Consider the following 22,616-nt stretch of genomic DNA (forward strand, 5'->3'; position numbering starts at 1 on the left):
GGTTAGGCTGCCATCATGAATCTAGGGTCCACCCATCTTGTCATATGTATACCCTAGACCCTCCCATTCCTATGGGCACACCCCTAGCTCATCCCCTTCGTGTTACACTTATGCCTATCATAGACCCCCTTCCTACAATGTGTATGCCTATTGTACTGCCCCTTCCTGTGATGTGTGATTCCGTAATCATGTCCCCCTAAAGTGATACAATGCTTGGTCAGCAATAAAGAAAAAAGGCTCCCAGGTTCTCGGTCCCAGAGGCTGCTCCTGCTCTCGTGGCTGGGCTCCCCCCACAAGGACCATCAAGCAGGGCTGAGGTGAGCAATGCTACCATGAATTGTGTCTGACGCCATTTATTCCAATCTCTCCTCTAACTCTCAGGCTCTCTATGACTTTACTATAATCTTTACTTATTATTGCTGTACAATTGTGCCTACGGGACCTGTGATGATTTGTGGGGGCCTCTCTCCCTTAACCCCACAATTTGAAGTAGTTTAAAACATTTTTCCTTAGGCTGTGCACTTCATTGGGGCTATAGTAATATTTCTACTACAGAGTTAAAACATTTTGAAATTCAGAGAAAACTATAATTGCTTTGGTACATTCCATGGATGTGACATGGAGGCCAGGTGCCCTACGGGACTGATTCACTGCATACAACTGTTTGGAGATAGCTTCTGCACCCTGGATACATAGGTGCTGGGGTTGCAATCCAGTCACCCTGAAGTAGAAGTTCAGTGCCAAGACCCAGGGATTTGTTTGTTAAAAGAATTTTCCCTTTAGTTTCATTTTGCATCAAAAGATCTCACCTGATGACTTTTTCAACTGGCGGATCATTTGTACATTTTCATACCTTTCTCTTTAGACAGACTCTTCTTGTTTTATATATATATAAACTGTTTTCAATCTAAGACTACCGATTTCAAATTTATAACATTCTTATCAAATCTTGTTTTAAGTTTTTCACATGAAACTCCACCATTCCTCACCAAGTGAGGTTCACTGTTACCCACATGGGATTCGGTGCATTCCATTCCCCTATAAGGAGCTTTAAAAAGTCATTATAAACTCATTCATATTTATTCAGCGAATTAATTTCAGAATCAGTTTAGCAGATGAAATGATAGATTCCTGGGCACTGTCAATGAGCTACGATATAAACGTTTGAGTTAAGAATCTAGTGATTTTTCAAGGCTCTATTGAGAAGGCAGTGTTGCTGTTCCCTGCGGATTTTACTTCTGTACAAGCACTAATCTCACATAACTTAAATCAAATGCATTTGCTTTCCAGATAGAATGTCTTGTTGAAAGCCAAAGGATATTAAAAGCATCTCCGTTTATAAATATGTGTATACCTATACATGACTACCTACGTCTCTATTACAGTACTTACAGCTGCATAGTGTTGCATCTTGTTCTCTTTAAAGAATCCTGCCATTTTTCTTGTTAAGTGTCATGGAGGAGCTTCTAACTCATAGATCCGCCAAGTGTGAGAGAATGAAATGCAGGGACCAGCGCAATCCTCACAGCCATTGCCATGTCTGAGCTCATTGTTGCAGCCATTGTGCCAAGTCATCTCATTAAGGGTCTGTCCCTTTGTCACTCCCTCTTTATGAAGCATGATGTCCTTCAGCGACTGATTCCAAAGTACATTAGACAAAGTTTCCCCTTCTTCACTTGGCAGTACCATTCTGTTTGTACTTCTTTTAAGACAATTTGTTTACCTGTCAGTAGATCATAACAATATTTGTCCCTTTATAAATGGCTTATTTCCTGCAGCATAATGTTTGGAGGGTACAGCCATATTTTAGCATATTTCTGGACATATAAACCACATTGCATTTATCCAATCATCTGTTAAGAATTTGGATTATTCCATTTTTGGACAGTTGTGAATAGTGTTGCAATAAACACCGACGTAGATAGAGGGAAAGTTGATTTTATGTGGAGGAGAAGAGGGTATAGATCAGCATTGGATTTTAGTTAAGACATGGGAATTCATAGTCCTCAAATTTCAGAATCAGCATCTCTAGTTGGTAGCAAGAAATTGCTCCTTTTGTGATTTTTTTGATTTGGTTATTTTCTGCTGGCCTCTTTTGGTAATGCAAAAAAAAAATGAAGCTGAGATGGTAAATGATGATAAAAATACTCTTTTCCATATTCACATAGTGTATGCAATTATTGATTCTATGAGTATTAGAACAGGTTGTTTCTTTAAATTTCCTTCAAAGGCTTACTGAAGACAGACCCCATAGTGGGAAGAAATGTTCTCAGTGATTATTCAGCAATCCCTACCAACTGTTGCAGAGGGCGTCACTGCCAAGGTCAATTGTGAGGAACAACCAGTTCCTACATAGAAAGGAGATGGCAGGTTTTACTCCTGAGGGCATGCATGGAAAGGTGAACCCAAAGATGTCTTAACGCTCGGGAGCAGCCTATTGCTGGGTTAATTTAGTGAGCGCTCCACACTCATGCGGTCTATCTCTTTAAACACAAGAGAAAGATAAACACTCCCCCCACCCCCCTCCACTGTCCCAGTGGGACAAATAAAGTCATTCATATTGATTGTTGGCCGGACTGGATAAAGGTAAAGCCTAAAACAACAGGGTAATAAATCTTCTGTTTGTCTTGCAACACTTACTTTAACGATGGCAGTGAGGAATGCTTTGTAAATTATTGTTTCTTTGATCTTGCACTTGCCTTTTGTGAGCTGTTTCAGCCTAATGATTATGCAACAGGAGAGTACTTTACAGTTATGACGTTTGATTATGCAAAACACATTTAAAGAGAGAGCTTGTAGAACTTACTTGATTTATTGTATAGTCTGTTTCTTGTTTATTTTTAAAAATGAAGAGCGCTGATTAGTCAGGACTGGGAGCGCATGCTTCCAGTGAGTGCTGAGAACTAGGACAATACAGCGTATCCCCTGGCTTTCAGTAACATCAGAATGTGTGTGATCCTAAAAGTGCTTCTACTAGAGCTATATAATCTATTATACAGTATACAATGTGTGTCATCTACTAGAGCTATATAATCCAGTGTACAGTATACAATGTGTGATCTACTAGAGCTATATAATCCAGTGTACAGTATACAATGTGTGTGATCTACTAGCGCTATATAATCAGTATACAGTATACAATGTGTGTGATCTACTAGAGCTATATAATCCAGTATGCAAAGCTATATAATCCAGTGTACAGTATAAATGTGTGTGATACACTAGAGCTATATAATCAGTATACAGTATACCATGCGTGTGATCTACTATATAAACAGTATACAGTGTACGTGTGTGATCTACTAGAGCTATATAATCAGTATACAGTATACAATGTGTGTGATCTACTAGAGCTATATAAACAGTAAAACGTGTGTGATCTACTAGAGCTATATAACCCAGAATACAGTTCTTTCAGTCATGCTGTTGAGTGCCAGAAATAAAGCACAACACATAAAAGGTCATTTTGATATTTTTAACTACATTGAGCTAGAAAATTTCCACTACAAAAATAAGTTTAGGATACATAGAAATTCTCTCAACTTTAATACAACTTTCATATTTAGAAAGTGAATTCATGCTAATGTGTTTCCTTGAGGACTTATGTTGATTTTTATATCACCTATCTGTCAAAAAATACTATCCTAGGTAATTGAACAGACTATCATTACAGTTGTCTTTACAAAGCAAATTAAAAATGCTAATTATATGGAAAATTTTATGTTCATCACTTTTAAACAAGCATATACCTTATGGTCTGAAAAATTAACACACTGTCATCAAGCTGATTGAGACTCATATTGACCCCATATAGTGTTTATGAGACTATAGTCTTTATGGGACTGATAGTAGTGTCTCTTCCTATTTCGGAGTAGCTGGTGGTTTTGAGCCACTGACCTTCCAGTTAGCACTACAGTGCTCACCCAACAGCAGCAGTGTATTGTAAGACCAGCATTATTTTAAACTATATTATCTCCACAGAAAACCCTCATCATCACTGGTCCAAAAATCTATTTTTAAAGTTTTAATTTGTTATGTTGCCCAAACTACTCATTTCCAAAGATTTCAAAAGAAAACATAATTTGAATTATAGCAAAGAAATTGAATCTAAGACTAAGCTAAAGATATGTGCAATTCCAGATTTCTTGTTTCTCATTTAAGTTTAATCGAGTCAACACACACCATTGTTCATGCTGCACAGAAGAATGGAAACTCTACAAGTTTTATAAAGGACCAAATTTTATATAACAGGTAGATTTTTAAAAGTATAACACGAACAGCAACAAAAAGCTGTTTTACCTGCCTTTTAGCCTCTAATAATGAAAACCAGAAATAGTGTAAGTTTAAATGAAGGCAACAAATTAAAACACAACAGAATATATGTTAATCTTTTACTAAACATAGGGGCCTTTGTTATTTTTCCAATCAGTGTTCATACCTAGGACAGTTTAAAATGTGAATGCAGATATACAAGCCCAGAAAACATATGGGTCATGTTCTCCTTCCCCAGGAGACCCTAAGGTCATATCCATATCAAAGATACAGCCAGAAAATCATCTATAATTATGTAAATGGTTAACTCATGCCAGAGCAAAGCAGCAACGCTGTGTCCAATACTATCTATGTTTTAACATCACATGAATGAATATTACCTTTGTTCACCTTTGCCAGCCACTGGGAAGAGGAGGTCCAAATGGACTTTAAGTACTAGCACAAAATTAGTCCCATATGACATTGAGCTTTCAGGATGAGACAAGATGAGACAATTTCACAAATCTAGAAATGAAAGTGGAGCTATGGAAATGGTATGTCGGGGATCTGTGGGAGTGGCCTCTCTCTATCTGGACCTTAGAAACAGTGACCAGGCAACAGTCCAATGGCCGTTATAAAGCCAGGCTCTTGCAACAGAGGGATAGAGGGAAGGGAAGGTCTGTAGAACAGAAAATAAACTTTTTTCTTCCACTTTTGATTCAGGTCCTACTCCGTAAAATAGAGCTAAGCTATCCATTTCTCGATGTGTCGCTGTTCGGTGCCACTGTCGATTCTGACTCTTTGTACCTCTATATAAAACAGCGTGTTCCAGCACCATCTTCACAATTTTATGTTTGAGCTTACTGTTACAGACACTATCTAATTCCAGTTGTTGAAGATAATTCTTCTTTTTAACAGGCCCCCTACTTTACCAAGCATCATGTCCATTTTCAGGGACGAGTCCATCCTGATGCTATATCCAAGTGTCATCTCATTATTCTTGCTTCCAAGGAGCATTGTGGCTGTTCCTAAAATTACGTTTTTGCTCTCTAACACTTAAAAAACAAAACAAAACCCTTTTCTTGTGCATTGGGTGAAAGCGTGTAGAGCAGGTCACCAGTGGTTCAATGACCCCTGTACATTTTGTCAAATCATATCCACTGCAGGACCCTCAATGTGCCATCCCAAATCCCCTTCCACCTTGTGTGCCCTGTTTCCAGCCCTCTCCTTTCCTAATCTTTGACCTTGACTCAGTGCTGTCCTTTTGATCTTCAATGGTTGATTTTACTAAGGTGTGCATACATCAAGAGCATTATTGTTCACCTTGTTGATTTGTCTAGTGTTTGCCTGAAAACGGAGCTAAGGAGGAAAATTCAGTAGCAGATGTGATGAGTACAATGGTTAAGATGTTCAGTCAATTTGATGCACTTCTAAGAACATGTGGGTGGAGTCCAGCCTCTCCATCAGGTTACAGCCTGATGATGCCTCCTTGTGGGGGTAGCATACTTCTTCTAGCTATACTGACTACTGGGAGGGGCTTCCTATCACTTCCCTCTTTGCTGGTGAGGAACTTGCATCACTTGCTGGCTGCTTCCCTTAGCCTGCTGCAGCCCATGTTTTGTGCCTGTGGCTTGATACAGCAGTTGCTGCCTCTATTGTAGCTGGTTCCTGAAGCTCCACTGCAGCCACAACCAGAGCTGTCACCACAGCAGCCACTTTCACAGCTGCCACGTCACCTGGCCTTAGCCAACTCTTTCCTGCTCCTTGATGCTTCAGCCAGACAAATGCATGATTCAGGAAAGGCCTTCGCCCAGCATCTGACCCCGGAAGTGTGCCTGGCTGGGGAGCCTCCCTGTAGTTCTGGGAGCCGCAATCTTGATATGCACAATTTTCATTATGTACACACTTCTCTTTATAGACATATGTAAGTGTCCTCGTTTGCTTCTTTAGAAAGCCCAGCCTACTACAAAGGGTGACTAAGAACTCTTTGTTGCATGTTTCATTAGTCTCTTGTGGATGAGTAAGCTTGTTCTCTTTCCTTACCTGTATTTTTGCCAACTTTCTTATCTCAGTGAAATAAACCAGGAGTATTCAACTTAGAAATTAGAGTTAAACAATGTTATGACACAAGAGATTTTTCTTTCTGAGCATCTTTTTTTCGGTCTTTCTCCTTGAAAGTGGTTTTCCAAGGTTGACACAAAACCTCCCCCACAGACAGGATAGAGGGCACATCAGCTGGTACAAATGCAATGAACACAGCTTGAGGCACAGGTCATAATTTTAGTAAGCCTCAATTTAGCCAATTATCTTTAATTATCTTTAATCAATGTGGGAAATTTCCCCTTACTTGTGGGAAAGCCAGAAGTTATGTGAAGGTGAATCAAAAGGCATTGCTACAGATTACAGAAACCTTTATTCCACAAAATATCAAAATGTGAAACACCTGTTTCTTCGCCTATCTTTCATTTAGATCTATACACTTCTGAAGGCGGTGTTTCCATTTCTAATCCTTTCCTGAAACATTCTGGCTTCTTCAAATGCGGCAGTTTTGGTATGCTCAAGAGACTTAAGTCGTGTTCCTTTTCAACGATGTTTGAATTTGGGGAATAAGACGTATCCAAAGGGGCAAGTTCAGGGGCAAGAAGTTTTTGTGAAACTTCTTCCTAACAAATGCATGTGTCCTTTCAGGACTACCCTGGGAAGTCCCATCCAAAACAGTCACTACAACATTCTGAGCTAATGTCTCTGATGTGAATTGAGCTTTGAGGTCTTCTTGACCTTTTAAAAAAGACTTGATGCATATAAAAACTTTTTTTACTCCTGGAAAAAATCATTATGTTTTAGTTCTATTTTTCCATTAACATTTTTTTTCCAAAATCATTTATTGGGAGCAAATACAGATGTCATGTCTTTCCATAGTTCAATGGCATCAAGCAGTATTGTACAATTCCTACCAAAGTTTGAAAACATTCTCTTCTTTCTTGAACTCCTTGATATCAGCTTTGCTGTACTCCCAGGAATCCTTATTCTACTTGCTGTCTCTATAGTTTTATCAATACTGTGTAACACATACCAGAAAACAGAAAAACATATCACAAAAATTCCAGAGGGCTACCCACAATGACAAAAAATATTAGAGATAAACTCCAACACGAAAATTCATGTGCACCTGCGCACACACACAGAGAGAATGTTGGGGGGGAAATGGTAAAAAGAAAATGTTGGAAACCAGATCAGGACCAAGGAGGGAGCAGAAAGGGGATCAACTGACAAGGTTTTAACCACTCAAGTCAGGTTTATCATTTTGATCTCCTAGAGTCATCTCTCAATGTAAGGCAGCACTCCCGTAAACTTGATGTAACATTTCAATAATTTGGCAAGAGGTCCCCTTGAATTTGTTTTTAATTCGGTATTAGATTTGACCTCAAAATCTTTTTTTTTAATGACACAAAAAGTATCTTTTTTTTTCATTTTATGAAGGTACCTGAATGAGATTAAGGCAAATGTATTACTGAGAGAATTTTTCTGCAACCAATTGTTGGGACATGTTGAAACATGTATTGTTAAGAATATACCCATGCATATATGAGCTAGAGTCCTAGAAACAATACTTTTTTTAACTTCCCATAATATATATTTTTAACAGCCTCTTTCAGTGAACAATCTATATTATGAAGAAGGAGGCAATGATTCAAAGTTAGACTGCCGTGTATTTATAATAAAAGTCAATTTTATATCCAGAGAGATTTATGTATAGCTCAGAAATATTAGTAATTTGAGTGAAACTAGCAGATTAATTGACCTCAAAGAGGCAAGGAAATCCTTCTAGAATCACACATCTTTTATTGCTATTTTGGTTCCAAGGACACAGCGGATAAGAATTAGAGACCTATGTGTGTTCCTTTGTCTGTGAATACTTCAATCATGCAAACTTAATTACTCCAGCATTATTCTTTCACTCTGTAATTAATTTGGGATGCTCTTCATTTTAATATGAAAGTGATACTTCTGGTGTAGAAGGAGGGGTGAAATCAATCAAATTCATGTGATGCCATTGGCTTAAATTTGTATCTACTACTGTCTGAAGCTGCAATGCTGAGAGATGTAAGAAACAAAAGATGGCATTAAGGAATAAGCACATTGCTATTCATAAAAATAAAGGTGCCAAAGTGGAAAATACCACAACATAGCCCCATTGCAGGGCTTAATTCAATTAGGGAAATGCCCACTGTCAAATCTGACTTCCATAGAGTATCAATCACAGCAGTGTTCAGAGATGTCGGGGTTCCCGTCACAATTATTTCCCCCCTCTCTGTTATGGTAAAAGATGTGTATTCTGGGAACTTTCTGTGTGGGTCTATATTGATAAATTAACGTGCCAATTTTGCCAAGCCTTTGGATAGCAAGGTAGGACTGATCATTCTGCTTGATTGATTGTAGGCCATTGAGCAGTCCATGCTTCAGAAAACCAGTAACAACAACAAAATAGATCCTCTCCTAATCTCTTTAGCTGAAACACTGAGTGAGGATCGTGTTCCTATTGGACCCCTACCAACAAAATCAGAATGATTTCACCTTATGTTCCCTGTACCCAAATCATACAATGTTAATAATCATTCCCACATATACTCTCCAAGGTTTTGTTTGTAAATATTAGAAAACTCTAGCAGCTTTTTAGATGTGGTACACCTCTTCCTGGGTCATCATTTATACTTCACTTTCTGGGGCTCATTGGAACGTATGTCTAACAAACTTAAGTGTAGAAGCAATGATTAGCGGTGAGGGTGTTTCCTGGAAACACTCCACAATGTCTTGTAAGGCATCTGACCCACATGTCATATGACTTGCACAGTTGACTAATTTTAAATGTGGGTGGAAGGGTGTGGAAGTTACAGAATGTCATGTCAATTTGAAGATATATAAAAATGTAGGGGTAGAGTTTAGCCTGTCAATCAGGTCACAGACTGATGGTGACTCCTTGTGGGTGTGACCTTCGCATAAGGAGTGTCCTGGGAGCGTCCCCTTCTCTCTTGGTCTTTACCTTCCGGTTGGCTGACCCTGGTGGCTACCAGAGCCATGGCCATTGGATCCACATGACTCTGCACCTACCGCCCTGTGATCGCCCTGCATGCTGCAACATTGAGTGGGGCTGCGTGAATCTGATGAGGGACTTATGGACTAGTATCAGACCTATGGACTTGAGCTGGAATGAACTGGGATGTCTTCTTGTTATACATAATTACTTCTTGATATAAAGTTCTTTTTAATTTTTTCCCCTGGGTCCTTGTCCTGGCGTTTGAGGATAGGACCAGCGGATGGGCAGCCGCCAGCACCGAAGACATGACACAGAGGGGACCGGAAGTCTGCTCCCTCTGCCTCCATACATAACGGGGACCTGGACTGCATGCCCGGCCCCCTCCAAGAAAAGGAGGGTGGTATAAAGTTCTTTCTTACATATATGAGTGTCACTGGATTTGTTTCTCTAGTCAACCCAACCTAAGGCAAGGGGAAAACAATTGTACTGGTGATGGATTATCAAGCAAAGGTAATCTCTTCAGAGCGATGGACAGTGCGGTTGGCTGAAGTGATTCAGTGGAATGTAGGGGCTGCTGGTCCCATCTTCCGGATTTTCTGCCCTTACACCCCCTCGCCAAGTTTCAGTGTTCCATTAATTCCCAATCAATGTTATCACTTTAACACCAGAGAGCATTCAAGTTAAACTTGAGTTTGGTTTGGTTTTATGGGGTTGCTATGAGTTGGAATTGACTCAATGGCAGTCAGTTGAGTTTCAGACACAAGTGGAAACTTTGAGGCCTTTTATGTGGTGCCTGAGCTGCCACTCTGAAGCCCTCAGCTTATCTCTTGCTTTACCCCCTTTTTTCTACTGTAAGTAGGACCAACCAATCAGCTTCCATTGACTTTTCATTCTGGCACAACTTCAGGACAATCCTACCACATATTCACCCAGAGCTTCCCTTCTCACATAGACTTTGTCTATTGGTGGTAATATTTTATGTATTGCCATTTTATACCATGGATTAATAACACCCTCTTATCAATAGAGACAAAGTTATCAGAACTAACAGAAGCAGATTTATCAGTGCTTTGAAAATGGATGAGATTTGAAAACCTATTTAGAAAACTCAACCTTATGATTTTGTTTCTCTATAACAACTCCTGGACCAAATGTCCTACATTTGCATTTTCTAGAGAAACAAAGATAGTAATGCTTACATATGTATATACATACAGAAGTTTATATCAAGAACATGTCCCACACAGCCGTAGAAGTAAATCAGACCATAGGTAGGTAGGTAGGTTCCAACTCCATGAATGAGATGTTAAGCTAGAGGTTTCTTCTGGATCAAGTGGATGCAGAGGTTGATGAACTCAAGGTCAGCAGGGAGACCACAGACTAATGGCTGCAGAGGGGGATGAATTCAAGTTTGTTTGGTGAGATGGCATGTCACGGATGACTCCCAGGATCATCAAGCAATATGACAGGCCATTGGTTCAAGTCCAAAGAATTGGAGGTCAATGAGTCAGATGCAGGATCCAGATACAGTAAAGACCAAGCAAGCTTTACCATAACCGATATAGGAATGAGATCACAGCCCCAGGGAAGCTTCCTTTCTAATGCATCAAGGTTGTGACTTGAGTAAAAGGGTTTCATTCCACCCTAATAAGCTTACAAGTGATTGGCTCCATTATGGAGTTGATGACATTGTATTATGTCACACAAGAGTGATTGCTAGGCCTTCACTGCCAACATACTGAGAATTCAAACTAACTATCATATTAGCAAATTAATAACATGAAAAGACAACTGTACAGAAATTCAATCAAAGTCTATTTAAAAATTGTTCATAATAATTGTGATGACTTCAAAAACTTTTTCAGGTTATTATAGAAGTCCATGCCAATACTCTCTGATCATTCCACCTATTTTGGGATTTGTTTAAGATTCAACTATAAGCCACATAAAAATTAATATCATACTTAATGGCAAAAGTCTGACTGTTTTCCTTCTAGCATCAGAAACAAGGCATGCTATCTGTTCTCTTCAGTGCTATTGACTACAGTAGTAGGGGTATAGTCAGGGCAATAATGGAAGATAGCAAAATAAAAGGAATACAAATCAGAAAGGAAGAAGGAAAACTATTTTTTTGAGAATTATACAATTTTCTATGTAGAAAATTCCAACAGGCCCACCAAAAAGCTGCTAGAACTAAGAAGTGAGTTCAGAAAAATCTCAAAATAGAAAGCCAACCCAAAGAAATCCATCATATCTCTAAATAATCAAAGAACAATAGGAAACTTTATATATACGTATATATATCTAATACCATTTACAAAGTCCACTTAGATAAGAAGTAGGCCACACCCCCAAGGAAACTTCCTCTCAAATGCATCAAGGCTGTGACCACGGTCATATGATTCCTGACTAACAGCTATTCTATAGGACAAAGTAGAGCTACCCCTTTTGGTTTCCAAGCCTTTACATCTTGAAGGAGCGGTAAGCCTCACTTTCCAATCGGGAGGAGCTGGAACGTTCATATGGTTCAGCTTGTGGTTAGCAGCTCTTTGCATAACAAACTACACCCCCAAACTAAAAAAACTCACTGCCAACCCATAGCGACTCCATAGGACGGTGCATGGGTTTATGAGACTGTAACTCTTTATGGGAGAAGGAAGCCTGAACACTGCATGCACCACCAGGGCTTCTTAGAAGTGGAATAGTTGGATTACATCTAAATTCTCTTCACTGAAAATTACAGAATGATGAAAAGGTATTTTACACGTAAATAATATTTATTAGTTGTCAGTTGTATATAGGGCCGCTACATCAGGCAGAACTGACTCAATGACATTTAACTATACCAACAATAATAATTCTATATGTAGCAATGTAAGAGCTTATAGGGCAACATGTTGGTCACCATTCAAGTGTGCTTACCCTTTGCATCACCCAAGGAATCCATACATCTATTAGAATGGCTAAATTCCAAAATCCTTACAACCCCAATTACTGTTCATGAATGGCATAGTTAACAACAGTTTAAGTGGCCAGTGCTTTATATAAATGAATATGTGAGTCAGAGGTAAACTGTGTCTTTACTTCATCTTTAACACTGCTTTCTAGAGACCAGACACATTAATTGCAAAGTTGGGATTTGAACCCACCATACAAATTACCCTACATTTCACCATCATTTTTTATCCCCTTTATCATCCTCCTAAACCTTATCTTGAGTGGCTATTGCACCCAGTGCAAAGCTGATATTGAAACCTGTTACTGAGAATGATTCCTACCTTAGACCAGTCACCCATTCTCCAGACATAGCATTTCGAGTAGTCTTCGCAGTCCTCCGTCTCCCTGGGTCTGGTGGAGAGGACACATTTCTTCCTTGGGTTCGTACACCTCACAGTCCGATGACGGACCCCTTTGCCACATTTGACTGAGCACTGGAAGACAACACGAGAGAGGGTGGATAAAGGCTTTCATCAGGACATATGAACTAGAGATAAAATTATATTAAATGCTGCTACCTAATCATCTCTCACAGGGCAGGTAGAAGAGAGATATATAAGAGGAACATCAGATTAAGCACCAGTAGTTGAAGCCAGATTAAGCTAAAGATCCAGATCTGGAGATAAATGGGCTTCAGCAACACTGGACCATGGTTACTGACAGCAATAGGGTACAGTGATTATTTAGAAAGCCAAGTAGTATACCATAATTAAAATATAAAACGCAGAAATTTGGCGAAATGGTCAGAATGTCATTTCTTCAAAGTTAAAACAATGAATTTAGTTAAAACAAAATGAACAAGATCTTTATATAATTATAAAAAAAAATCAGTTACCTTTGAGTCAATTCCGATTCATAACACTCTATGTGAGTGAGGGTTAAACTCTGGCTTTCCATGGCTAACTTTTCAAGAGTGCATTACCACACATATCTTTACCATTTTGTTCAGTATTCAAGTGTGTTGGCCATTTGCATCACTCAAGGAAACCATATATCTATCAGAGTGGCTGAATTCCAAGATACATACAAGCCCAATTACTGGAAAGTATGTGGGAACATCAGAAAATTCTTCTTTATTGCTAGTGGGAATGCAAAACTGTACATACAGTTTGAAGGACAGTTTGCCAGTTCCTCACAAAACTAAACATAGTTTTACCATAAAATAGAATAGTCACTCTTTCTGGTATTTATCTTTGAAATTCACAGCCCAACATGTAACCACTATGCCACCGAGGCTCCTCCTGGTAATTATGTAAATGAGTTAAACATTTATGTTCATACAAACACTTGTATATAAATGTTTATAATGTCCTTAGTTAAAACTTGGAGGGAACCAAGATGTCCTCTAATAAGGGAATAAATTAAAAAATGGTGATGCATCCATACGATGGGATCTCATTCAGCAACAAATATGTGAACTTTTTGGAACATGCTACAATATGAATGGCCCTCAGAAACATTCTTCAGAGTAAAAATGGAGAGGCAAAAGTATAAAGACAAAAAGTTTTCTGGGGTTACCAGGGTCCTGGAGGAGGCAAAATGTGGCTTTATTGCTTAAAGGATATTATGTTTCTGTTTAGGGTGATGGAGAACATTTGGCAATAAATAGTGATCATAGTGAATATAATGAATTTTAATGAATTATAGAATTATAAAGTTTAAATAGTCAATGTTTTATATAAATGTATATACACATACATACATACAGTATATAAATATAATTACTACAATCGTCAGATGGTGGGGTAGTTACATAATCTAGTGTCAGTTTGGTATTTGAGAAGATTAAGAGTGAAGGGGTGGAGTCTAGCCTGTCAACTGGGTCCTAGCCAATGAGGCCTCTATGTGGGCATGGCCTTCTCCTAAGAATTATGGGAACTCTGGTATTTCCTGCTTGAAGGTAGGAGACAGACTCTCAGCTTACTCGCTGGGAGACATTGCAGCTGACAAGACACATGGATCTACACTAGTGGCCTGAGCTGGAGAATCCACATTGAGACCCCTGCCAGCCCTGAGATGCTTACAACATCACTGGATCCAAAGACCTTCTACCCACTGACCTGGGATTATCCTGCATTTGGCATCATTGCATGTGTTTTGTGAGTCTGAAGAGGACTTTATAGACTGGTATCGGACATATGGGCTAATATCGGACTTATGGACTTGGACTGAACTGGGTTGGGATGCTTTCTTAATGTACAATTACCCTTTAAATAAAACTCTCTCTTATACACATATTCTGGTTGTGAATTTGTTTCTCTCTTCTACCCAGACTAACAAGGAGGGAAAATGAAAAGAAATGGAGCATATACTGCACCTCAGACCACACTCCTGCTTCCCACACCGTCATGCAGTCCTGGCCCTCGCAGCGCTGGGCAGAGGTGGGCTTAGGCCCAGTGCAGTCCCTTTCCCGGGCTCTGATCAGAGTCCCATTGCTCAGTTGTTGAGTACAGGCCACTTGTCTGCTCTGCATCCCTTTTCCACAAGTTCGAGAACACGGTGTCCACTCTGTCATCATCCATCTAAAAGTAAAACAAGAGTCATTGGGAACAAGTTTTAGAAATATTACCTATTAGATGTCTTGGCATATCTAGACTTAGAAGAATGTCACTCAGTAACTTTACTCTTTTTTTAATTAACATTATAGTGTGGTTTTTTTTCAGGATGCTTGTGATTTCTGTTGCTTGGAATTATCTATATTTCTTATGTAAGGACCTTGCCTTTATTAGATTCTCAAAGAAAATATCAGATTAAGTTTGTAATATTACTGTGAGATTTATCTTTTTTTGCTTATCATCCTGCCATGGACAGAGAACTTTTAAGATAAAATGGCTAGCAGATATGAGTCCTTCCTATTTTTTTTTGTGCCTTCAAATATTCACAACAACCCATGTGGTAGTACTACAGCGATCATGGCCACTTTACAGAAGAGGAAACGGAGGCACTAAGAGTTTGAATAATTTGCCAGAATTACCTTTACCCAGAAACTGAACCAAATCTGTAGAGCACTTCACAATGAGAGGTGTGTGGGTACCAGGCAACGTGCATGTGATGGAGCACACTCACTAACTTGGATGAACCATTTTGGCTATATAGGCAGCTAAATATTTTGACAAGGACATGTCTTCCCAGAGAGAGCTAGAGTTGCTTCTTTGGGCTGTCCACTCACCAGCTGAGGTCACAGTCTTAGGATGACACATTTAGAAAGTGAAATTTGAAGTCACCTTCTGTTAGAGGTTCTCAGGGCTCCAATATTATACTAGGATTTCACTATTAATATATAGGTATGTTGATACTTAGACAAATATATTTTCTTCTCCAATCAACAGGACAGAGATACAGATTTAGGTAATTGCCATGTCTAATGAACTGAGATCTGTCCCATTGTCCTGTGCTGTCAAGTAGATTCTAGCTCCTGGCTGTGCCCTGTATTACAGAGTTGGATTGCGCCCTAGGGTTGTTCTGGTTTGAGCTCCACTCCGCTGCTGGGGGGTTCAAACCTACCAGGGGGTACTGCCACAGAGAAGTCCTGGCTATCTGCATAAAGGTGTGTTGTACGTGTTGTTGTCTACTCTCTAGTCTATTCCAACTCACAATAAACCTACAGGACAGAGTAGGACTGCTCCATGGGCTGCCTCAGGCTGTCACTGCTTTATAGGAACTGAATAGCAAGGCTTTTCACATGCACAGAGACTGGGGGGTTTGAACCAATGCCCTTTCAGTTAGCAATCAAGTGCTCAGCCCCTCAAGCAAACCCTCTTTGACTTTGCAATGCATGGGCTTGCCAGCAATTGGAATGAACTAGGTGGCAACTAGCAACAGTAATCTTTGTGGAGGCAGGCCTTTCCTCCAGTGATGCCACTGGCTAGATTTAAACAGCCATACTTCTGGTTACCAGTCAAGTGTAACACTTTTCCCACCACCTGGGACTGAGATCTACCCTAAGGGCCACTAATTTAAACACCTCCCAAAATCTATTTCAGGACGGGACCAAGACCCGTTCCAGAAAAGCAATTCATGAAATTTATTTCTGTGGCTTTTGCCAATAAAAATTCACTCTAGATATCCCATTATTTGGATAGCCTTACAGAGGGATTTAAAACATTCTCCACACCTCCCCCTTTCCCCACCAGCTCTACTCAATCCGATTTCAGCACTGTCTTAGGGCAGTGAGAAGACCTGTGCTTATTTCTGAATTCCTTACTAGCTATACACATTCTTATAAGACTTAACAGCTGTAAGTTTCCATTTTCTCACTTGTAAAAGTGTTTATTATTATACTGACTAACATATCATAGGCAATCACTACATAACAGGCAATACATACTTTGCAGTAATTTGTAAATGCTTTAAATTTAAATATACATTCTCCTCCTGTCTCATCTCTCTGACTTCTTTAGAACATAAACCATATGTTCATTGAGGTCTACAAACAACTTCCTTTTCCTTTTTTTTTTTTTTTTCACTTCCTAGTATTTGCTTGTGTAGAATCATCTACCTAGAATTTCTTGCCATGAATCTTAACACAAACCTCCAAGCCCCTTCCTCTGGAAATGGCTTCCAAATGCAACCGGCAGAGAACATTCATTCCTCTGCCCTCTATCTCCTAATTTATGGCTTTCCAAGAGCATTTTGTGAGGGAGCTATATCCTAGGGAAGTGGAAGGAGTCAAAGAATACCTAAGAAATTTGAAGATTTTATTCTTAAAGTATATACATTCCTCAAAGGCAGAAATCAGTGTCTTATTCTTCTCTGCACCGACAATGCTTTGCACATTGCATATGATAGTGCTTCAATACATGTTCCTTGAAAAAGAACTTGTGTTTCTGTTTTTGTTTTACAGAAATGGCCTCAATTATTTCAAATCCCTTTGAGCACAAGTGCTCTGAGCAATGGTTCAAATACTATAGAGTCACATAATCTCCCTAACCAAGTTTCCTCATGGAGCTCAGAGGACACCACCCCAAAGAGAAGTATTTATAATGTTATAGAATCTCATATTTCACAAATAAAATACATCTTAGATATCCTGGGTTCTATGTTTGCTCTGAGGTCTCATATCCCACCAGTTGTGGGCAACTTGTAACAGATCCAGTTATCGAATATATGTACAATTATGCATCTGGACCACAAGTACATGCTAAAGACATGGAAGAGACACCAATGAAGGACATTAGTAGAAATCTCCAGGGAGAAAAGAAGAAGAAAGGAACTCGGGAACAAGGGAAGTGCTCATCAGACCATTTACTTGAACCTTGTGACAACCAGAAAATCTGGGATTGCCTACAATAATGGGAGAGCATGGAATGTAAAGTAGACATGGATGTGAAGAGCAGCTATCGACTGTATTTGAAAGCCATTTCTAAGAAGCTCACGCTCAGAGGTATAAAGAAGCAATGGAAATAATTTACAGACATACCGGCTAGTCTGCAGGATCTACATTAGCTCCTTTTTCGTGAAGCAAGTCAACAATTTCTGTGGGCACCTTGCGGAGATGACAGGATCCGGGATGTAGACCAGAGGATGAAGTATACTCAGGTCCTCCTTGTACAGAAGTGACCCATTTCCCACCTAATGTGAATCAACTGCAGGCCATTCCTTGCCAACTTCAAGATCATCAAGTATTTGAATGGGAGACATGGAATCAAATTCACGTGAAAATCAAAGTATATTAGAGGTGCCATAGTGGCATCGTGGGCCACCTGTTGGGCTGCTCACTGCAAGGTTAGCAGTTTGAAATCAATAGCTGCTCCTCAGGCAAGAGATGAGGCCTTCTAGTCCTGAAAAGGGTTGCAGACTCGGAACCCCAAATGGGGCCAGTTCCACCCTGTCCTACAGGGTCTTTATGCGCCTGAGTGGACTCTACAGCAAGAAGTATTAGTATAATGATGAAAACATTGCATTTTCTACTCTTTGTGAAAACCCAGAGAAGAACAACTAAAATGTACAGTATAATGTAATAAGAGAAATTATTTTATATTCTATAATTTATGTCATTTGAACTGTCCAATTGTTGGTAGTAAATCAATACATTTGATTATCTTTTTAAAAATGTTAATGGAAATTACTTTTTTTTAACTCACTGATTAAAAGGAAAGATTGAGTAGATACATTGTCATGTTAGTGTGCAATTAAAAAAATTTCAAGTGATTAATATTCATATCTATGCATGTCCATTTCTTTCCAATATTTTGATTCACTGAGATAACCTCTTCATGATATAAAATATATTGATTCCCTTTCTAGGAAACAGAGATAGTAAGGTCTAAGAAAAAGATTTCAAATCTTAAATTGCAAAAATTGCTCACTCATAAATGTACTGATTTTTAAAAAAATATTTATTTTACCAGGTCATTATTAAAATATTTTCCCCCAAGATAGGTGACTGAGATCAGTGAATGAACAATACATGGTGTCTATTAAACCCTCTGGCTACCCACAAACTCAGAAGGGGCAAAGATGCTCTTGTTCTCAAATCTAGCACATGCAAGTTTCCTAATGTATCAGAAGAAGCTATTGATACTTCTTGAAACAGAAAGCAGCATCTGGTATATATGATAAGAAGATTTTCTGTCAACTTGGCTGAGCTAGGATTGTCAATAATTCAGCAGTCAAAACCTTGCAATCCTCCAAGACCTGGCCTCACACAATGTAACCACAGCCAATTGGTTGTAAACCTCCCTAAGGGGATAAGATTAGGGTAGAATGAAACATTCTTACTCCAGTTATAGCCATGATGCAATTAACAGCCTGAGCCCTGTGATCTGTTTCCAATATTTCAATAAATTATAAAATGCAAGTTAAATTAACCCACAACAGGCTCACTGACCACCAGTTCTTTGGATTAGAGCCAATGGCCTGCCATACTGCCTGCCCATTCTGGAAGTCATCAGCAAGCTTTCTTTTGACCTGCAGACTTTAGATTCATTGCCTGCCCTGCTGACCTTGGATTCATTCACTTATTCAGCCACTAGCCCACTGTCTTCCTGGTGATCATGAGCTCCCACAGTTATGTGGGTTAGGAGAAACCTCAACCCTAACATCTAACTCACAATTGGAACCTGCCTGACTTGAACTTGCCTGCTTCTACAAACATGTTAGCCATTTTACTGGTATACATTTCTCTCTCTCTCTCTCCCTCTAATCTAAGATAGTACTTAAACCAACTATAGGTTCTCTAGGTATTTGATAGTATCTAGGTGGGTGTTTGGTGGCAGTGGTAGTGCTTGTTTGAAATATTTCAATAAATTAAACAGTTCAAAGGAAATTAACATTTTGTAATATTTGCCACAGAAAAACAATATGAATAGTAGCAGAATACAGTCAGGGACAGTTCCAGAAGATAAGCCCTCAGATTGGAAGGCACTCAAAATGTGGCAGGCAGTAGAGTTTCAAAGTAGAATTGACCATAAGGAGGCTGATGGAGTAAAGGTTTGGGGACTTTCATTTGCCGATGGGGCACGACTCAAAATGAGAAGAAACAGCTGTAAACATCCATTCATAATTGGAACTTGGAATGTTTGAGGTATGAAGCTAGAAAAATTAGAAGTGAAAAAAAAGAAAGAAATCCCTTAAAGATTGCTATCCGAGGCATTAATGAGCTGAAATGAAATTGTACTGGCCGTTCCTAAAATGATGAGTGTATGGTTTGGTTAGAGCAAAGTGACAAATTCAAGAGGAAAGGCATCGCACTCATTCAAAAGAAAACCTCCCAATCACAACTTGGTACTTTCAATCACCTCACAAGCATGTGCAAGTTGGGTAATATATAAAGACGAGTGAAGAAGAAACACATTTAAATTATGGTGTTTGTGGTAATTACATAATGTCATGTCAACTAGTAAATAAGTGCAGGGGTGGAGTCTAGCCTGTCAATCAGGTCACAGCCTGATGATGCTTCCTTGGGGGAATGGCCTTCCATAAGGAGTCTGGGAACTTCCTCTCTCTGCTTTGGTCTCCCTGGTGACAAGCACATGGAGCCTTGCTGAGCACTGTGAAAGCCTCTCTCTCTCTGCTTCACCTTCCTGTTGTTGAGAGAGCTGGTAAAGTCATGCTGATGGGAGCCAGACCTCTGCCACCCCACCCGCACCCCTGGATGCACTAGACTTTGCATCCACTGGCCTATGATCTTCCTGCATTTTGCATCATGGCATGTGTTGCATGAGTCTAAAGAGTGATTTATGAACTAGTATTGGACTTATGGGCTAATATTGGACTTACAGACTTGATCTGGACTGAGCTGGGATGTTTTCCTAATATACAATTACTCTGAAAGTATCAAGGTCTGCCCCTGAAACAGATATATTTGTCTCGGTTCAGTCAGGTGCTCCTTAGAGCTTAGCAGCAAGGATAGCTTGGTCTCACATATTTTGGAGCAGTCCACATACTCTCTAGAGACCAGTTCCTGGAAAAGAACATCACGGTTCCTAAAGCTGAGGGGCAGTGAAAATGAAGAAGACCCTAAAGGCTTGAAGAAGCACACCAGCCTGTGTGATCATGCAGTGTCGATGAGATCAGGTATCAGGCATCAAAGACCCAGAACAAACAAAAAAATCACATCTATGTGAAGGAGAGAGAGGGTGGAGTGGAGACCTGAAGCCCATCTGTAGACAATTGAACTTTCCCTTACAGAGGGGTCACAAGGAGGAGATGAGCCAGTCAGGGTGTAATATAGTACCAATGAAAACATACAACTTTCCTCTAGTTCTTTAATGCTTCCTGCTCCCCCACTATCATGACCCCAATTCTACCTTACAAATCCAGCCAGACCAGAGTATGCACAGTGGTACAGATAAGAACTCACAACACAGGGAACCCAGGTCAGATAAACCCTCAGGACCAATGAGAGTAGGGATACCAAAGATTAAGGGGAAGGTGGAGGGAGAATGGAGGAACCGATCACAATGATCGACATATAAGCCAGGATGAACAACATAAAAGTGAGTGAAGGGAGACAGCAGATGATATAACATATGAAAATAATAGTAATTTATAATTTATCAAGGCTTCATGAGGGAGGAAGATACCAAGGACTCAACTGATACCAAGAACTCAAGGGAGGAACTGATGCCAAGGACTCAAGTAGAAAGAAAACATTTCGAAAATAATGATGGCAACATATGTACAAAAGTGCTTACACAATGGATGGATGTGTGGATTGTGATAAGAGCTATAAGAGCCCCCAATAAAATGATTTTTAAAAAATGAGGAAGACCCTTGATGAGATGGATTAACACAACGGCTGAATTAACAGGCTCCAACAACAACAACATGAGGATGCCCAGGCCCTGGTAGTGCTGTTTTGTTGTACGTGAGTAGGTAGCCATGAGTTGGAACCTATTGTAAGGCACCTAACAATAACAGTTCAACTGCCCCGCTGATTGCTCGTGTAGCACTCACTCCTGTTCTGCAGGTGCCTTTGAGGTGGTTCTGACCCATTGAATCGCTATGCACAGCAGAAGGAAACACGACCGGATCTGGGTCCATCTCCACAAGTGTTGCTGTGTTTGAGCTACTTGTTCCGATGACTGCAGCAAACCTCCTGATTGAGAATCTTTCCCATGGACATGAGAATCATGTCCAAAGAACATGAGCTGAAGTTTTGCCAACCTCCCTTTGAAGGAAGTTTCTGCGTGTACTTCCTCTAAGACAGATTTTGTTTTGTTCTTCTGGCAGTACATGTTACTTTCAATATTCTTCACGAGGACCATAATTCAAATCCTTCCATTCTTATTCTAACTTCCTTATTCAATGCCCAACTTTCACATGCAATTAAAAATACCATGGCTTGAGTCAGGTGCACCTTAGATCTCGAAGAGATATTCTTGTTCTTCGACACTTCTGAGAGTTCTTGTGCAGCATCTTTTCCCAGTGCAATAATGCATCCTTTCATTTCTTGACTGCTATTTCCATGAGCACTGACTAATGATCCAATCAAGGTGAAATCCTTGACAGGTCCAATATCTTCTCTGGTTAGCATGATGTTATCTAGTGGTCCAGTTGTGATGATTTTTGTTTTCTTTATATGTAATTGCAACCCATATTGAATGCTGCAGTTCTTGATTTTGACCAGAAAGTGTTTCAAGTCCTCCACACCATCTGCAAGCAAGGTTGTGGCATCTGCATCTGTATCTTCTTCTGTCATCTACAGGTTGTTAATATGCTGCTGTGTGAGTCCGGGTAGACAGGAGAAACAATTCCATAAAAACTCATATGTGATGTAAATATATTTAAGATTAAAGGGGGAACGGACCTAGGTGCAATAATTATTGGTTTGGTAGTAGGGTGGCAGGTGGACATTGGGCCTCCTCATGCGCACTCCCCTAATACAAGA

The 22,616-nt window shown here is 39.7% G+C and overlaps 1 protein-coding gene and 1 non-coding gene across 2 annotated transcripts in view; both read right to left on the reverse strand.

Moving 5' to 3' along the window:
• The window catches only part of ADAMTS19 (ADAM metallopeptidase with thrombospondin type 1 motif 19), a 208,304-nt gene that overhangs the window by 21,082 nt on the left and 164,606 nt on the right, over positions 1–22,616 (reverse strand). The window contains exons 19-20 of the mRNA XM_045285048.1: positions 14,601–14,805; positions 12,565–12,717 (exon numbers count right to left, since the gene is read on the reverse strand). Of these exons, the coding sequence (XP_045140983.1) occupies positions 12,565–12,717; positions 14,601–14,805 (358 nt within the window). The remainder of the gene's footprint in view (positions 1–12,564; positions 12,718–14,600; positions 14,806–22,616) is intronic.
• LOC115873870 lies at positions 9,534–9,683 on the reverse strand. Its single transcript, XR_004048647.1, has one exon. It is a non-coding gene; the product is annotated as a small nucleolar RNA SNORA57 (small nucleolar RNA).

Source organism: Echinops telfairi, unplaced genomic scaffold (assembly GCF_000313985.2).
Source record: "Echinops telfairi isolate 266 unplaced genomic scaffold, ASM31398v2 ScPeMD7_7469;HRSCAF=8507_1, whole genome shotgun sequence".
Lineage (NCBI taxonomy): Eukaryota > Metazoa > Chordata > Mammalia > Afrosoricida > Tenrecidae > Echinops > Echinops telfairi.